Source organism: Cygnus atratus, chromosome 7 (genome assembly GCF_013377495.2).
Source record: "Cygnus atratus isolate AKBS03 ecotype Queensland, Australia chromosome 7, CAtr_DNAZoo_HiC_assembly, whole genome shotgun sequence".
Taxonomy (NCBI): Eukaryota; Metazoa; Chordata; class Aves; order Anseriformes; family Anatidae; genus Cygnus; species Cygnus atratus.
In genome coordinates, this window is record NC_066368.1 from 380810 (window position 1) to 399144 (window position 18335).

Consider the following 18335-nt stretch of genomic DNA (forward strand, 5'->3'; position numbering starts at 1 on the left):
AGGTATTTTTTCTCTTTTGTAGGAGAGAGATCAGCTACATCCAGATCTGCAGCTGGTGCAGTTGCTTCCTTCTTGTCAAAGTGACTGGTTTTCAAATTCTTACCTGGTAATCAGATATCAAGGAGATAGGAAGCTTTAAAATGATCTAGCATTAGATTAACTGTCATTTAAAAGAAAATTTGCATAAACGAAGATTGTAAGTAATGGTGATATTTGAATGTAGGATTTATGAGTGCAGTTGCTTTCTCAATTGAATGAACCAACAGAGAAATACTCATCTTTTTTGGAGACCTTTTCAGGAATGCAAGATATTTTAGGTTTTGGCCTTATGAGCCTGAGATTAATAGAATCACAGAATCATCTAGGTCAGAAGAGACCTCCAAGATCACCTTGTCCAACCTCTGACCTAACACTAACAAGTACTATCACTAAACCACATCACTAATAACTCATTATTATAATTAGCTGAGATGAGATAGTCATAAATTCTTGTCTGTTCCCCCCCCCAGACCTCCCCCTTCCCCAATTTTTGTATGTTAAAGTTATCATTCACTTTGTCTTCTCCCACCTGCAAGGTCCATATTTTCCCTGTTAGTAATTTGTTTCTGACATTGAGTACACATCCCTTCAAACTTTCTTTCCTTAGACAATGTCTTTCTCTGTGCTCTAGACCCAGTAATTGCCGTAATATAAGTGCTGAAACCTTAATCTATGAACTTTTAACATGAAGATCACCCAATCTCCTGCCCACTTCTGACAGCCCGACTTCCCCTATCTTCCATCATGTGCAGTAGTGCCTGTGACCACCAGCTGTTTCAGCCTGCTCCAAGGTTGAGACTTAGGGCAGGCACAAAATACACACCTAGCTTCTGGCAGCAGTACAGGAGTACCACCTGTACATCCACTCCTTGTCACAAAGATGTTATAAACATCCTAAGACATGAAAAATACACAACCTGAGTAGTCAAGCTGGAAGAACAAAGAAAGATCACCTGTTGCGCAGGCACTTCTGAATGCCACACGCAAATCTACTCTTATCAACAATCAGGAGTGTTTAGCCTCCAGCTTCAACCCTCATTGACAAGAAGATAATCCTGTATAGGAAACACCAGCGTATGAAGGATTTGTGAACAATCTGGGAGTAATGCCAGTCAGTTCGAGAATGAACACAGAGGGCTATTTTAGTCCATTCACAAAACAGAGTTTGGAATTATTTTCCCCTAAGAAATCTTCCATTTAACTGAAGGGGGCAGGATGGAGAGAGTAAACTGAAGCCAACCCCAAAGTTTTGTTTACGCGATATTGAAGTGTACAGGAAAGAAACTGGTAACAGTAGGTCTCTTCTCCACCCAGACTGCCACTATTCACCTCTGGAGACCTGGCATTTGTCCTGTTTATTTGAAAAACAAAGAGTTTAAGATCTGAGTCATCTTTGCTATACATTTGTTTGATAATAACTTACCACAAAATTAGCGATCTGTGTTCGGGGTAGAGACTGAACTGAGACAACAAAGATGTTCCTGACACAGCGAGCCACTTAGAGAACAGCAATATTTGAAATTGTCTGGACAGATGCAGCAGACTCTTAGACAAACTTCATGAGCAAAAATCACTAAATTTGTCAAAGTGAATAAAACCCACATTTCCATCTTTTTCTATTTTGTTTTATATTATTTGCATGTCAGAAGAATTATCAGGAAAATACTCCTTGTGTGACAATTCATTGCTTAATGCTTTACTAGTGCAGTAAAACAAGACAACTGCTGAAATTATAGGAAAATAAATTTGTAATTTCTTCCTCATTTAGCCATTTTTGAGGCTCGTGTATAGGAAAGTCATTAATGTTATGTCCTCTATCGATGTTCCAAGCCTTTCAAGGGATAACTAATGTTTTTTCTATACTCCTCCATGTGGCCAGTTAAATTAGACACATTATTTCTGTGCTGTTAGAGAACACTGATCAATAGACACTCGGAAAGCCCTCTAAAACTAAGTGGAAACACTTCCTCAGTGTCAAAGGGTTCTAGTTTGGGTTTGTACATTGCAAAATGTTAAGTTTAACAGAGTAGTGTGTGTGTGTCTGTGGCATTTTAATACTAGCATCAAAATTGCAGGAAGTTAATTTTACTTTAAAAGTACTGTAAGATATTTGGTATGCATTTGCCATCACCACCATGATGATGGTTTTATGGGAGGAGATACCACCGCCTCTGTCAGCACTGGGTGGTTTTTAACTGTCTTCTCTCATTGGACAATTACCCCACTGCCAAAATCTATCAGACTCTCGCTTGCAGAGCCTGCAGATTTCAGACCAGCTCAACTTCACTGAGAATTCTGCAGTTTGTCTACTTTTTTTCTCCTCCTGGAAACAGGGAAGCTTTATTCTTTTTCACATCAATAGTAATATCTTCAGATTATGACTGTATAATGCAACAAAAAGCTTTTTCTTCTATCCATTTGTTTTTAATCACAAAAAACCAAGATGCATTTCCAAGCCTTTTTTGAAATGTAAAACTGGTAAGCTATGCAGTGAGACTGGACTGCCATATGATACTAGCAGAAGGCAATGAGTAGACTCATGTATTGCTTTCCTTTCAGCAATGAATACTACATTATATCATTACTTCAAACATTCATAAACCCATTAGTTTATATCAGTAAATAGCATGCATATTATTTTTCTAGAGAGTCATGCTGCTCTTATTTAAGAATGAATTCAATGCCTCAGGCAAACACATTAGCAAGTTCCTTAAACAGCATTTTATAATTTCTTAAGCAATTGTTTTCACATTTTCCAATCTCACATCTTTTCCTGAAGCTCAAGGCTGTTCCAAATCAAACATTTCACTCACACAAACAAAATTCTTCACACACACTACTTGAAAAGAGCTGCTACTGAAGTCACAGCCACGCTAGAGCTATGTGTAACGGCCCTGCCCTTAGCCCCACCACATATAAACACGAACAGCATCTGACTGCCAAATGCTTTAATATTCAATTTAGTTGGTAACAACAACAAAAAAAACAGCTAGCGACTATGCCCCGACATTTCTAAAGGTGACCTACACAGGACTGGGCGAGCTCCAAAGCAAGGCACGTCCTGTGTTACTTGTGCCCGTGCTCACGCTCGCTGTGTCGGAAAACACCATTTCCACCGCAGTTCTTCCAGGCGGCCGCAGCCCATATGCAAGACCCCGGGCAGCAGCCGCAGGGCTGGGAAAGGGCCGCACAGGGCCCGCAGCTGCCCATGAGTCACAAAGACAGCCACGGATGAGCTGCTAGCGACGGGTACCAGGTGGGGTTCTGCCTTCACCCCCGTGTCTCAGGAAGGCCACCCGGCCCAGCTCACGCTGCTATGCCCGCCCAGTGCCCAGCAGGGCCGCAGGGTGCCCCCGCCACAGGCCGCACTCACCGCCCCACCGGGCGCTGCCAGGGCCTGCCTGCGGCCTTGGCACAGCAGCACTGGGGGGTGGTCTTCCCTCTTCCAGCGCAGGTCTGCGGCACGCTCAGGCTTAAAGAAGCATTACTAGAAGGAAATTCAAAAAGGGCCTGGAAACGGGACCCTTACATTCACAGCAAGTGAAAATCCTTATTAGCCATTCATTTCTCAGAAGTCCTTACTACTTGTGTGCAAGAAATTTATCGCTCACACTGAATTATTATATTCACTCTCTGAGACACAGGATTGAAGAGAATAAAATCTAAGCGTTAACTACTACAATAAAGGGATAGAAACCGAATACAAATTGAGAGCTGTCACGCAGAAAGCAGGTAGCAAACACCAAGCTGCAAGGGGCTTGGAGCTAAAGCCTCAGCAGTATCACTGAACTGTCAAAAGCAGAGTCGTCAAATACATGGAATAAGATTGTGAAAATTTACTATTTTGATGTATGTGTCAAGCCAATCAATAAGTCTTTCTATAAGTCTTTGGACGAATTCCTTTAAGGACACACAACAATTAAATATGCAACAAAGCAGAAGCAAACAAAAATGCAACATGCTCCTAAACTGAAACAAAGCTAGTTCCTGATTGTTCTCTCTCCCAGCTCAGGGAACACCAAACGCCAGCGTGGGGCCACGCGGCGCAGTTGCCGCCTCGCAGAGCTCGCTGCTTGACCCGTGTCCTGGCTCAGCCCCTGCAGGGAGAGGGGCTCTGGAGGGCACCACAGGGAGCGAAACATGACGCCAGGAACTGCTCACTGCGGAAAACTCCTGCAAAGCAAGGAAGGACGCGATACGCACAACTGGAAAGGTCCAATCCGGGCTTTTTAGATTTAACACCACCTTTGCTATTCTCTTCGTTGTTGTCCTCAAAGCAGGACTGCCTGTTGATGTGGGATGGCAGGTCTCCAGTTCCACCACGCCGAGGCACTGCTGTCTGTACGCCCCTGGCAAGGCTGGCAGCAGGCCGGGGCACCTCTCACATGCTGAGGTGGGGAGGGCCGGGGCCAGGGCCCTCGCCATGCTTGGGGACAGCGGGCCTCCCCGCCATGCAGCCTCCCCGCTCAGCACCTCTGGCCGCAAGCCCTGGGGTGCCCTGGCACCCCCGACCAGGCTGCAGGCTTCTCCAGATGTATGCAGCTGCTCGATGTCAACCAGGCTCTTCCTGATAAGCCTCAGCATCCAGAAAGCTGTGCAAAGATAAGCTGATAGCCAAGCGCTATATACACAGCTCATACAGATCATTTTCAAGGACTCCAGCTCACCAAAACTTGACTGAAACACCGGTATCAATGAGTGCACAGGATGGTGGCATGCAAGTGCTAGTTAGTCGCTTGCCTTGAAGATACTTGCCTAAGTAGACAGTAACTAACAGCATGTCCTGCACTACACGATCACTATAGTTTAAAAAAAAAAAAAGTTTCATTATTTTATCCTTACCTTTATAGCTGTAATTAGCAATTTTTATAAAGTCCTTTCTTTTAACCCTTAGAAAGAGTTTATTTCCCTTTGTGCTTACATACTATAGACTGTAATTTCAAATATTTCAGCTTTTTTTAGATGTATGGGTTTCTACAATAATAGTTTATTATTTACAAATAATTCCACGTTTTAAAACGCATTCAGTCTGTTGCATGACTGCAGTATGAAATTCTTAACATAAAATCCACAAGCCATTGAAAATGCAATTTGACATAAATTGTGAATCCACAGCTAATGAAAACAACAGTATAGTGATTCTGCATATAACAAAGCTGCCATATAACCTATTTTATCAGCACTTGCAAATCTGCATACGACAGAAATTGACCCAAGACTGCATTATTCATAGAATCATAAAGGTTGGAAAAGACTGATCTATGAAATTTCTGTTTATAATTATTCCTCCTCTCCCAAGTACACAGAAGTGTCAGAAAGCAGGTGAAAGAGAAAAAACATGAAATTCCTCACACTAACTCTATATAGTCTATAGGCTTTAAGATTCACTTAAAAAATGCATAGAAAAAAAAGTCAAAAATGGAGGAATTGGTGGCACCCAATATGGGTGCACTGCTGTGGCACCCAACACCTTTTAGGTTCCATTTCCCATCCAGAAGAGATTGGAAGCAATTACCTGACAGCTATCTTCATTCCCTAAGAAATTAAGTGGGAAATTTCATTTCAGGTGGTTGTAAATACATGTCCATGTCACAAAATGACAATACTTATATAACAATTTTTTCACAATTTTGTCAGAAGCAGTACGATTAACTCCTACATTCACCAACTCACTTCATGAACTCATTTTTTCAATTAAAAAAAAAGGTAAGAGCTAATGAAGAGGTCAAACTTTGGGAGTTTTTTAGAACCACATCACAATGTTGTATTTTATCAAGAACTGTCAAAAACCAGGAGGCTGTAATGGAACTAGATTCTGTGTTACAACTGAGAACCTGAGGAAAGAGACTGCAAGAAAACGAGCAGGAGCAGTATGTCTCACCAGGTACACCACCAAGTGCAGTAAGCAAATTTAATCACTGAAAGATACTGCCACCGTGAGGCTTTATCTGGTTTTGCATCACAAGTATTTCCATACAAACACCGTTTCAATTTTTATTTTTCCATCTCACTTTTTCTACCAAATACAACTCACGAGAAGGCACTTCCATGCACTGATATAGATTTTCTCCTGCCATTTTAGGGGTGTTTAAACTGTTTTACTTCTTTTATTCTCACCTGCTTAGCAGAATTAGTAGAAAGTAATAATAACTGAGTACCAAGCAACAACACAAAACTGAGTATTTTCCCTTCATATTGCTTCTCAAAAGCTTGCTGTACAGATGCGTGCCTCACATTTCACCAGAGGGCATCCCCACGCATTATCCTGCAGCTCACCACTATTACACACATTCCTATGTACTTGAGTATAAAAACCAACATCCCAAAAGACTTGCGTAAGAAAATCTGTTTTAAAAAGTTGTTACTTAACAAAATAAGGGTATACTAAATTCATTTCTGAAAAAGAAAAAGCAACCAACCAAAACAAACCCAGTGAGGTAGCAGAGGGAAACACTCGATTAAAAATGGCATATGGCTGAAAATACCTGTAGATTTTTGCCTGTGCTTTTTAAGAGAAAGTCCATGGATTTTTCCACATTCCAGAAGATGGCTCCCCAGGTGAACCTCATCAGCATTAATTTCAGGCTAAAGCCTAAGCAGCCGCATGACACCCCCTTGGCTCCTCCCGTGGTGTGACCTTTCGTTGCAGAACAGCCCTGTTCTCATGCAGCCCCCAGACACGGTGTCTCTGCTAAACGCCACTTCCGCCTTCACACCTTGCTGCACACTGCGGAAAGCCAGCACCACACAATCAACAGTACTTTGCTAAGGTATTGCTTTTAGAAAGTTTGAAATATGCCCAGACCTGAAAAACCAACGTGGGAATTCCAAGGAAGCCCTCAAAGGAGCATCCCAGCTCCTGTAACCTTTAACACACCAAGACTAGTGAGGTGGACTGCCGAGTCCCATGAACCACCTGTACAAACAGTAATGCCAACAGAGGGAAATGAAAAGCTGCAAGGCTGTAATCATACCAACACAAAGATGTGCATTAGTACCTGGGAGATTTCGTTTTACTACAATACTATGGCTTAAGACTAGAAATGAAGTCTTACTTCCCTAGCTTGACTTATTTTTCAAAAATATCATTAACAAAACCAAACTCAAATACAAACTAAAGTCCAGCGGAAAGGAGAAAGGGGAAGAAAATTAGAAGATGGGAAGATGCTCACATAAGGAACAAGAAAATTCAAACCAAGACTAGAGTAAAAGATACACCTTGCTAGAAAACCTACTCCAAAATCTCCTGCTTGGCAATAAATTTAAGATTATTCTCAACATCACAGTAGCACAAAGGCATCCTCTTGGTTTTGCCATAACCCAGAAACCTGTGCTCTTCTCAGCCAAGGCTGCAAAGAAGGACAGACGTACTGTGTGTAGGTTTCAGTGTGCACTCACAATGTTTTGCTTGCAACGTTTAAACGTTTTGCTCAAGCTGTTTTGCTGCGGTGCAAACGCGTCCTTATCAAATGAGTCTCCCCACAAACTCGTTCAACAGTGAGACATGGGTTAACAATGCAAACTAGTACTTCAGCTCCACCTCCTGGAGAAAATCTGCATTTTTGCAAAACTAAAAACTCCTTAAAAATTGTTAATGGAAAAATGGTCTGAGAACTAATCAGGCATGTGAATTTCCCCTATATTCAATTCAATTATGTCTCTCTTCCTAAATCATTTTTTTTTTTATTTAACAAAACTCTAAACTGCCACTGCTAATAAGCTCAGAAGAATCAGTGTACACCATTCATTTCTGGGAACAGGCCGATATTTTCTAAGACCCATTAATAACTATGACAGGATTTATGTACAAGATAAATTCAATTCAATTTCCTTTTTCAATTAATGGCCAATTATTCGAACTCAGCTCAACCAAAAATATTACTCAAGTATCATTAATCTAACAAAAATTAACTTTACTGTTCTCTTAGTAATGAGGTGATATAATTTTAAGGTAAAATAATGAATTTTAATAAAATGTTTTCTGCCTTTATTTTTAGGACCACTGCTTGCCGTTGGATCCCACTGAGTCGCCGTAAATCAGGTTATTATTATTACGGGTAATGACTTGACCAAATCTCCCTCTTTAGAACCTACCCTACAACACCCTATGCTTTACCTGCAGCCCTGCACTCAGCTCTGGGGCCCCCAGCACAAGGACAGGGACCTACTAGAACGAGTCCAGAGGAGGCCACGAGGATGATCAAGGGGCTGGAGCACCTCTCCTACAGAGACAGGCTGAGGGAGCTGGGGGTGTTCAGCCTGGAGAAGAGAAGGCTCCAGGGAGACCTTACAGCAGCCTGCCAGTACATAAAGGGGGCTGCAGGAAAGCTGGGGAGGGACTCTTTCAGGGGGTGTGGTGAGAGGACGAGGGGGAATGGCTTTAAACCAGAAGAGGGGACATTTAGATAAGATATAAGGAAGAAATTATTTACTGAGGGTGGTGAGGCACTGGCACAGGCTGCCCAGAGGAGCTGTGGGTGCCCCATCTCTGGCAGCGCCCAAGACCAGGCTGGATGGGGCTTTGGGCAGCCTGGGCTGGTGGGAGGTGTCCCTGCCCATGGCAGGGGGTTGGATTTAGATGATCTTTAAGGTCCCTTCCAACCCAAACCATTCTGTGATTCTATCTCACCTAATTTAAAAGTCATTTTATAACTAAAAATTACTGGTACAGAGTGCACAGAGTCAAGTAAAAACAATTAGGAATATATTCTTATCCACCATCTACACGTTATGGTGATGCACATATGTATTTACGTAGTCCAAGAGAAAATGTTTGTGTTCCTTCAGCATTTGAGCATTTCACCTCTTTTAGGGTGTTTATCCTCACTTTCTCTCTGCTGTTCCACCTGACTGGTGCAACCCACGCCTGCATCAAGCCAGTGCCGGGGCGGTCTGTGGTGAGGGCCACTGCTGCAGCTGCCCGTGCCCGGCTGGGACACATCGCCTCAGTCCTGGGAAAGCTTCTGGGGGCAAGGAGCTGGCTTCACGTAGAGCTGGGTGGGGACATCGTGGAACAGAGACAGCAGGGAGGCAGCAGGCAGCCCAAGCAACCCCTGTGCAGCACACAGGATTTGTGCCCCAAAGAGGTGGTACCACTGCAGCCCCAAGCATTTGCTAGAGCTGCCCATCAGGAGACCCACACACATTCCTGACCGACCGGGTGCTTTCATTATCTTCAGTAAGGCAATTATCAATCTCAGTAACCTGTGCACAAAGCAGGGGCAGAGGACTAATGCCTGTCAGGAAAAAAAATAACACAAACTCAGTTGCTGTATTCTCCATTAATTAATACCTTTGTTGATTTCCTGGGTTGTTATTTATTTAAGCGAAATTTCATTTCAGCAATTTCCCTCACAGAACTTGAACTTTGGAAGAAGGCAGCTATGTGACAGCAGCATTCTCCCTCCTCTCCATTTATTTACATTAGCCATGCAAAATATTTTAGAGGTTTGTGGGTTCAGTGCTGTTTAAACAGATCTTCCTAATATCAGAAAAAGTTTTTTTTTTGTGTGTCGTTTTGTTGTTGTTGTTTTTTTTTCAGTTTGAAATAAAATCTGCTATGTAATACATCCTTACAAGGAGGAGCAAGCTGAAACTTCAACACATCAAATGTATAGCCCAACAGCATCTTTTTCATTGCAAGGTTATCTATCAGGGTGAGCAGGTGACAAGCAGACAGGTAATTGAGGATTCTATTTATTTTTTAAAATAAATCTATACTGAGAAGTAAAGCACCCACCTTCCTGGGTAGATGCTTCCACAAATCAGGTAAGTTCTATAACAACCACACACAACTCTTAACGTGCTCCCTGCAAATCTGAGGCACAAGCTGGTGACAAGCCTGCTCTCTGAGGTCTGCTTTGCTGGGAGTCCTCAGGATTTGACTTACTGCAATGAAGATTCTTTCTCCAACTACTGAAATGTGTGTTGAACAAAGAAACTATGTTTCAAGATGTGCAGGGATTTCTTCTGCCTTCCTTTAACAATGAAAAAAATGCATTTGCTAAGCAGTATAAAACTGTAATCGAATGTTCCAGAAATCAATAAATACAAAGCACCAAACAAAGCTACCTTTGATCTAATTACAATAAAAAATGTCACCGATTATACTGACATGCTTTCCTATAAAAATAATTATTGATTTGATGAAAACATCAACTTGTTTTCAGCTGAAACTTCATCAACTTATTTTGCTTCGGCACAAATGCTCTTATTCCAGAATAAAAGTGCCTTATTCACAGTTAGCTTACAATATTTAAGAAGCATCCACAGACAAGGAGCTCATCAAAACCAACTATTTTTGATAAGTCTTCTGGTGGAGAAGCTAGAAGATTTATAATCTACTGCTTACATGAAATACACAATAAAATTAACCCAGAAGATAGATGCTAGGAAACTGGGAATAAAAATAAAATGAAAAAATCAACACAACCGTAAAGATCTGTGTAACTAGGAGTGAAGCCCACTGGATATGCTTAGAAATAAATAGAACAATTGTACTGAACTTCTTAGCTTTCCAGGCTTTTACCAATTTCAGTCTTTGACCTGTCTTCTCACTTCACTAATTATATAGTCTATAACAGAAAATAAATCATACTTTCTGGATTACATTTTATGAGACAAAAAAAAAATATCGTGGTTTTAAAGTGAGAAATTTACAGGAGGCTGCAAATAGCATTATCAAGCTATTTGGTTATCTGCACATTTCTGCCTAGCATATGAGTCAGTTTTGTCCACGTGGGTTTGCTCTCACTATTTCCAGTCACAACTGGACTACTGAAGCTGCTCCTTCGGTTCATCTGAACCTTCTGAGAAACCATCTTTTTGCCTGCAGAGGCTGTCACCCACAAACCTCATTCATAACCGTCGGGAGCTCTTAGCTCTGACACTGTCATCTTCCCAGAGCTGATATGCATTAGCTCTAATGTAGCAGCTTTCTGCCAAGAGATTAATCTCCAGATCATTTTAAAATTTTATAAAACCACGCATCGCTGAAGCGTGACATGACTTATTTGGCTCACATATGCGCATGTGCTGCCCCACACGCCGGGCGCGATTCCTGCTGGGAGGTTCCCAAGCTTCGCCCTGAAGCCTGAGGCCGGGCTCCCCTCCCAGCCCTGCCCGCGGTGGCTGCGAGCCACGTGCCCACGAGCTGCAGCCAGCGGGACCCAGCCCGCTCCACCCCGCGCACCCTATTTGTTATTTTCTAGGGCAATCTCAATTTTTTGGTGCACATTATTAAGTAAGATTTGAGTGGAACAAATTCCCAGCAGCTTCAGCCCATCACCTATGGGAAAACAAAAGCCAGCCAACCAAACCATGTTCTCTCCCTAATCATGAGGGCACCCACAACCCCGAGCCTAGAACCAGCCCGTTTTAAAACTAGATTTGACATACAGGACCATATGTAACAAATGCTTACTATTAAGTTTTGCATCTGGGATGAACCATTTTAATCCTTAGTACATAGTGAATTACTGCAGTCTTCAGAATCAAATCACTCCCAAGAGACACTTTGATATCACATTCTTTTGTTATTTCACAGGACTCTTGTAAAAAACTTGCACCCTCTGCTTCCCTTCAACTGGAAGAGAGAGGCTGTGTGCTGAAGGGACAGACTACAGAATGCGTTTTCTCACTGCCAGTCCTAGCGCAGACAAGCAGCGTAACTGTGGGCAGCAAAACCTGCTTTAGCTTTGAAGGAGCCAAGCCAAGGAAAGTCTTGTGGAAGAAATGTTGCCAAAACTTTTAGAAAAGGGGATATTAGAGCAGCAGGGCTAAAGGTTAGCCAAACTACAACTACTTGGGCTTCTCCACTTCTAAAGAAAACATATGCAACAATATACGTGATAAATGTTTATATTTCAAAGAGAGAGAGGTAATAGCATAATTATAAGGTAGCATCTGTTGCCAATTCCATGCCCTAGAAGGGATGGAAAAAAAGCCCACAAAAGTTAAAAGACCTTTCCAATCAAACAGAACTAATGAGGAAACAGGGAGACGCATAACATCGCGTGAGCCAAGCCACACTGGAGATAAGAATAAAACTTTACCCTACATGGACACAACACAGTGGTAAAATCCCTGTTCAGATAGTCACCCAGTCCGTAAGTTATACACTCACAAACATTGAACCGAGGAGCTGAACCACTGCCAGTTCAAATCACATGTGTAAAATGTCATTTATATGAATCTTTGTTCTAAGACAGTAGTCTTAAGAAGTATGTACATGATTGGTCAACGTTATGTGCCAACAAGCAGACTATAAGAAATCTAAAGGTTATGAAGCTTAGCATGAAGGTGCATACCAATCGCTCTTTTCTAGGTTCACCTCTAAATCTTTTCCAGAACTGTTCCTTCGCAGACAGGGGGTCCCACTCTCAGCTGCAGACACCGTACCAACATGCAATTGTCCTACATTCATTGTTATTTCCCAATACTTTTGTTATTTGTAGATTATCAGCACTAATTTTACATTTACTGCCAGGTTACTAATACAGATGATAGATACTAAATCTGGAAAGATCTGAGGGCTCCTACGAGAAACACCCTTCCTCCTGTGATGATCTCCATTTGAAACTGATTGAGTCACTTCCTAGCCATTCAGCACTGCTTTGCTGGCACGTGTAGCATTATTTACAAACAGCATGCATGCACTGTTTTAGAAATCTGTTTTATATCTCACTCTTCAACAGATTTAGTTACTAGTTCAACAAAGTAATTTCATTGGTTAATAAATACACACTTGCTTGGTTAGCCTATTTTCACTGGAAAATAGTATCACTACAAGCAGTCTTTTATTTATTTATTTCCCTCCCTCCTTTATTGATTGACTATTTTGACAGGAGGTTTTTTCCAGAAAGGTCTAGTTTTAATAAAATACAGGATGAAAAGAAAAAGATATGCAAGGTAGTGTTTATGACAGGAAAGGGGGAGTTACAATGGTGGCTACGGAATCCTGCAAGAAAGCTGTGCCTGGAAAAAATTGCTAGTATCTGAAAGAAGAAACCATGTTATTTCTTGAATTTGGAGCTTTGTAAAATACAGAGCTCTTCAGAGACACGAGAGACAAACATTCTGTCTAGGATTGCTGTCAACCAATTTATGAACCTTTTATCTGCCACAGCGACATCAAAAAAGCATACCTCATGTTATGTACAAAAACTTCAATACTATAGAGAATCATGACTATCTTTATTAAACAAAGAAAGTTACAGGTATTTTGTTATAGGTTGCATTAGTCTTTGCTGCAGTTTTCCCAAATTCAAGTCACCGATGATTATTCCCTTTTCTCATAATCACGGAAAAGCCTAGGTTGGAAGGGACTCCTGGAGACCATGGGGTCCAACCCCCTGCTGGAAGCGGATCCCGTTCCGCGGAGCCCTGGCACACCGCTTGCCCTTGCGGGAGGTGCTCACCGTGGGGCCCTCACAGCCCTGTGACAGCTCCTCCAGGGGCTCTTCACTAGGTCATGGTTCTGAGCTACAAGCAACTGCAAAACACAGTTCTGTCCTGCTGCTCTTTATCTTCCAGGGCTTCCCAAACACCTTCTGCCCGCAGTTTTAACGCTCCTGACATGAGATTTGTCCGCTAAGATTCAGTAAAGCCAATAATGTTATTTTTCTCCTCTTTGATGAGAAAAAAAAAATCCAAATATCCCACCTCCAGTTCCAGCTTCCCTGGGCTTCTAGCCACAGCCATTCAAAAATGAATAAAAATCTTTCCTATTAGTTTCTATTCATCTTCACATGCTACCACACTGGGATTTATGTGCACATGGGGGGTGCTGTTTACTTGTTTGAACTCCATGTCCCCAGTGCTGCTTTTGGCCACTGCCCCCCCGCCCTTTTGTCATTTGCTTTGAATGCGGGAGCCCAGCCCCAGAAGACATCAGGGCCTGACAAAAGGTTCTGAGAAATACCTCAGGGGAAAAGGAAACTGCTGAACTGGACAGAAGGGAGGCGTCACTAATTAACCACTAAAGGACCATTCTTTCTTGTACAATCTAGTAGTAATTAACTAAATAGAACACTAGCTCTATCTGCATATTGTGCAATCCTGGTGATGACCATACACTCCTGCCTGGTCTGCGTAACAGGCAACTGCACACATGCTTCATGTGTACATTTACGCCTAAACTTCACTCACATACCCGTGGAAACTTGGGCTCTCTTCTCACATTCCCACACTCGAGCCAGTCTGTGAATCAGTTCTGCGGATTCGCAACAAGTCTGGACTACTTGCGAGCCTCTGCTCCCAGCTAATCATGCTCCAGATCTGGCACCACCTAACTGTCAGACAGTCAAACAGTTTCTTCAACAGAAGGTAATTCTGATCCACCGAGAAGGTTGTTATAGAAAAAAAAATTAGACAATCATTTTAAACCAAAGAAAAGACTTTCTGTGAATCATACTATTCTACTTATTTTTCAATGGATGCACTTCTGTGAAAGCAGCATTTACATATCTTACAGAGTAAATACTTTTAGTAAAGATGTAATCCTCGTCATGATGTAAACTGCTTGCATACACACACCAACCTAAAAACTCAACAGTTTAACAGAAGAAAATCACTATCTGTTGAACTAAACTTATTTAATAAAGAAATTTACCGTAAAATGTTCCTGTGATTTATAGTTCTCATCCAGGTAAACTCGAGCTCTGTTGTAGTCTTTCATTGCATCACTTGATAATAATTCTCTAAAAGACAAGAGATGGAAAATATGAAGGACATGCAAACATACTATATTGCTTTAGCATCATTCTCTGTACTGAAATGTCCTCAATATCACACAGAGGAACTGCGGGCTTTCAACCCATATTGGAATAAAAGTTTCCTGTGGTATGGCCATTTAATTACACACTGAAAACATCACCTCCTCTTTCCAATCTCAAACATTCTAACTGCCATTTGGACACAGTCGTGAAGGACTCAAGTCTCTGGACATCTTAAAATTACACAAAATTAGGCAACTCGTGTTAACCACTCCATGATCTCAACCTTAAGAGCTTTGCTTTTTTCAACTCCATTACTTGCAGGGTGAAAGCAGTCTTTTGACTCGATAGAAGTTGGCTTTCTAAAAGCAGCAGGCTTGAGGAGTTTGCCATTTGTGCCTTGGGGTGGTACATTATGTTGGTCCAGGTGCTCTTGTAGGTGACTTAAGAAAATGAGGCTCATCTGAAGGTGGTTAGGGAGTGTGAAGGGACACAATCCTCCAGTATTCAGATGAATTTTAATGCTGCAAAACAAGCCCCTGGTACAGCTATCTTTCAAAAGTCAGGCAGGCTTCTGCTGAGCCTTGTGACCCAAAGGGTGGTTTTCTCTGTGCTAGACTTGGTGAGCCATGCTCAGAGCTAGCAAACATCGGGCAGGTGGGTGGGCTGCTCTGGGGTGCCTGCAGGAGCTCCCTGCTGCCCCGTGCCCGAGCTGGCACACAGCAGCCGTGGGGATGATGGCCCTTCATCCCCCAGCGTGCGGAGGGGCCCGAGACATTTCTCTCCTGCCCCCTCTGCCTGGCGCAAACAGAGCTGACAGCCTGGCACGGGAACTTACGCAACACCACACTTCATCAGCTCACATGCTAGAGAGTCTGCTCATTTCAAACCACAATTTCATTGTAAATGCGTAAAATTGACCAGGTGTCAAGAAAAGAAAGACAGTTTTTACACAAACTTATGCAACATGTACATGTTACAAGCGCAGGGTTGCCTCGGTGGCATTTACTCCTCAAGCCACTGGCGCAGCCCGCAGAAGAGGAGCAGCAGAGGGCACTGCCGGACCGCTGTCACTGCCACTGCTGGGCGCCACAAGCCCTGTCCTCAGGCTTAATTACATCACATGTGCCCACTGTAAAACTATCCTGTGCGAGTATACGCTGCACTTCTCTGGATACCAGAAAGAGGATAAAGAAACGCAAAGAAAGGACAACCGGAGCTATTTACATCACTCGTGTAACCAACAGGCTATATTACTTCAACAGGAGGCTTGGAGCACTGCTGCCTCCTGCATCTAGGAATGAGTGCAAACGGGCGAGGATTTTAAATTCAGTGACTTAATTTTTTGATCCATATTTCTAACTCTGCATCCATAAAGTATTTTTATAGAAAATTATTTCATTTACACAGAAGCTTCTAATGGAGCTGCAGCAACAGCAGTTACTGAAAGTTAACAAATTAATACAGTCTTGCCTTAAGATTCATCCTCAGTCAACACACATAACAAATAACTTATTTCTTACTTTTATTTCTTCCTCAAACTCTGCACATTAGATTTGCTGATGATTCTGACAGGATTCCTTCCGACTAAATGCTCAAGTTAAAACTCTAATCACCCTGATTTATAAACGTTGCATATTTTTGTAAATCAATTGTGCTTTCAGTATTGCTTGCCTTATATCAACTTCTGTCCAACTCACACCAATTTCCCAGTGTCACCAGCTATTTAGAACATCACCATTATGAGAAGGTGCTGGGAAACATCTACCCCAACTAATGCATAAAAGCACATTTGCCTAGTAACTTCCTCCTGCAAGGTCACATGACTTGTCAAAATTTCAGTCTATACACTTTGAAATACTCTGCACATTTAATTACTTCTGCCTAGAATAATATACTAGTGATACAAAGCAACTTTCCAGCTACTTACTTAACAAACTTGTCCACATGAGACATGGAAGCTTCATAGTTTTTTCCTCCAAATTCTTGACAGTGTAAAGCCATGAAGTGGGGTTTGTGTGTATGTACAACCTGAAACAAACAGATAAACAAATCTTAAAAAAATGCATCCACAACTGTTAACAGACAGAATAAATGATCTAAATCCAGATGTGTTTTTTCTGAAAGTAGGAATATCAGCTATTATCTGAGAAGTAACTGGCAGAACAGTAATAAGCAGTAAGTGGAGCATCACTTGTTAGTACACATAAAAGATTCATAATACACAATAATAACCTCAAATGTTTTAAGTTAATATTTTTGTTTTAAACTATTAATTTGTTCCTAAGCATTTGATGCAAATATATAACCTCTTCCAGCTCACCTTCAGGAGGACATAGCATCTTTAGGATCAAAATGTCTCCTTGTCTGGGAATTTGAAGAGTTCAAACACCTGAATTCATTTCCTAGTTTTTCTCAGTTTTACCAAGTATCACCAATTACCTCATGACAGAATGCTGACTAGCTATGACATTTGATATTTATATTTATGTAGTATCTTATTTGCAGAATTATTTAAATAATATATATACACACTAGAATCATAGAATATAATCACAGAATATCCTGAGTTGGAAAGGACCCATAAGGATCATCGAGTCCAACTCCTGGCTCCACACAGGTCTACCCAAAAATTCAGACTATGTGACTAAGAGCACAGTCCAAACGCTTCTTGAACTCCAACAGGCTTGGTGCCATGACTACATCCCCGGGGAGCCTGTTCCAGTGCATGACCACCCTCTCGGTGAAGAACCTCTTCCTGACATCCAGCCTGAACCTCCCCTGCCTCAGCTTGACACCATTCCCACAGGTCCTGTCACTGGTCACTAAGGAGAATAGCTACAGCTTCCTCCACTCCCCCTCGTGAGGAAGCTGTAGGCCGCGATGAGGTCTCCCCTCAGCCTCCTCTTCTCCAGGCTGAACAGGCCAAGTGACCTCAGCCGCTCCTCACTCGTCTTCCCCTCTAGGCCCTTCACCATCTTCGTCGCCCTCCTCTGGACACTCTCCAACAGTTTCATGTCCTTTTTATACTGTGGTGCCCAGAACTGCACACAGTGCTCAAGGTGAGGCTGCGCCAGCGCAGAGTGGGAAGTATATACACAGACGTATCTAACACTGGAGGCACATAAAGCCACCACACTGTTTTAAAAGCTAGTCTTGTGTAACACAAGTATCTTCAATATTAAATTGTCAGCCCTAGGATACAATCATGCTTAAAGAAGTAGAACATAAGCTTTTTTGCTATGCATCAAGTCTAACATGCAGCATTTATATGTTTGCTGCTGTTTGAAACACATTATTTTGCCCTTGCAAGTTTTCTCTGTGTTAACTACATCCAGCATTGCAAACAACAAGCTTAAAAAACATTTCTGTGTTGGTATTAAGTCTCTACAACTCATATTTAACATTTTATCATCTTGCAAAATAACGGACGCAAGCTACAGAACCACTTCAATTTTTGAAGGGGTAAGTATGAACTAACCAAGTACGCATCGATGCAAACACACCAGGCAAATAACATGTTAAAAATCTGACTGGGTGTTATTTTTGACTCAGTGGCACTCGGAGGTCCCAGCCGGCACA

The 18335-nt window shown here is 42.0% G+C and overlaps 1 protein-coding gene across 1 annotated transcript in view; it reads right to left on the minus strand.

The window, feature by feature from the left end:
* The window catches only part of INPP5A (inositol polyphosphate-5-phosphatase A), a 253893-nt gene that overhangs the window by 163204 nt on the left and 72354 nt on the right, over nt 1-18335 (minus strand). Inside the window, exons 3-4 of the mRNA XM_035547561.2 lie at nt 16684-16784; nt 14651-14738 (exon numbers count right to left, since the gene is read on the minus strand). Coding sequence (XP_035403454.1) covers nt 14651-14738; nt 16684-16784 — 189 coding nt within the window. The remainder of the gene's footprint in view (nt 1-14650; nt 14739-16683; nt 16785-18335) is intronic.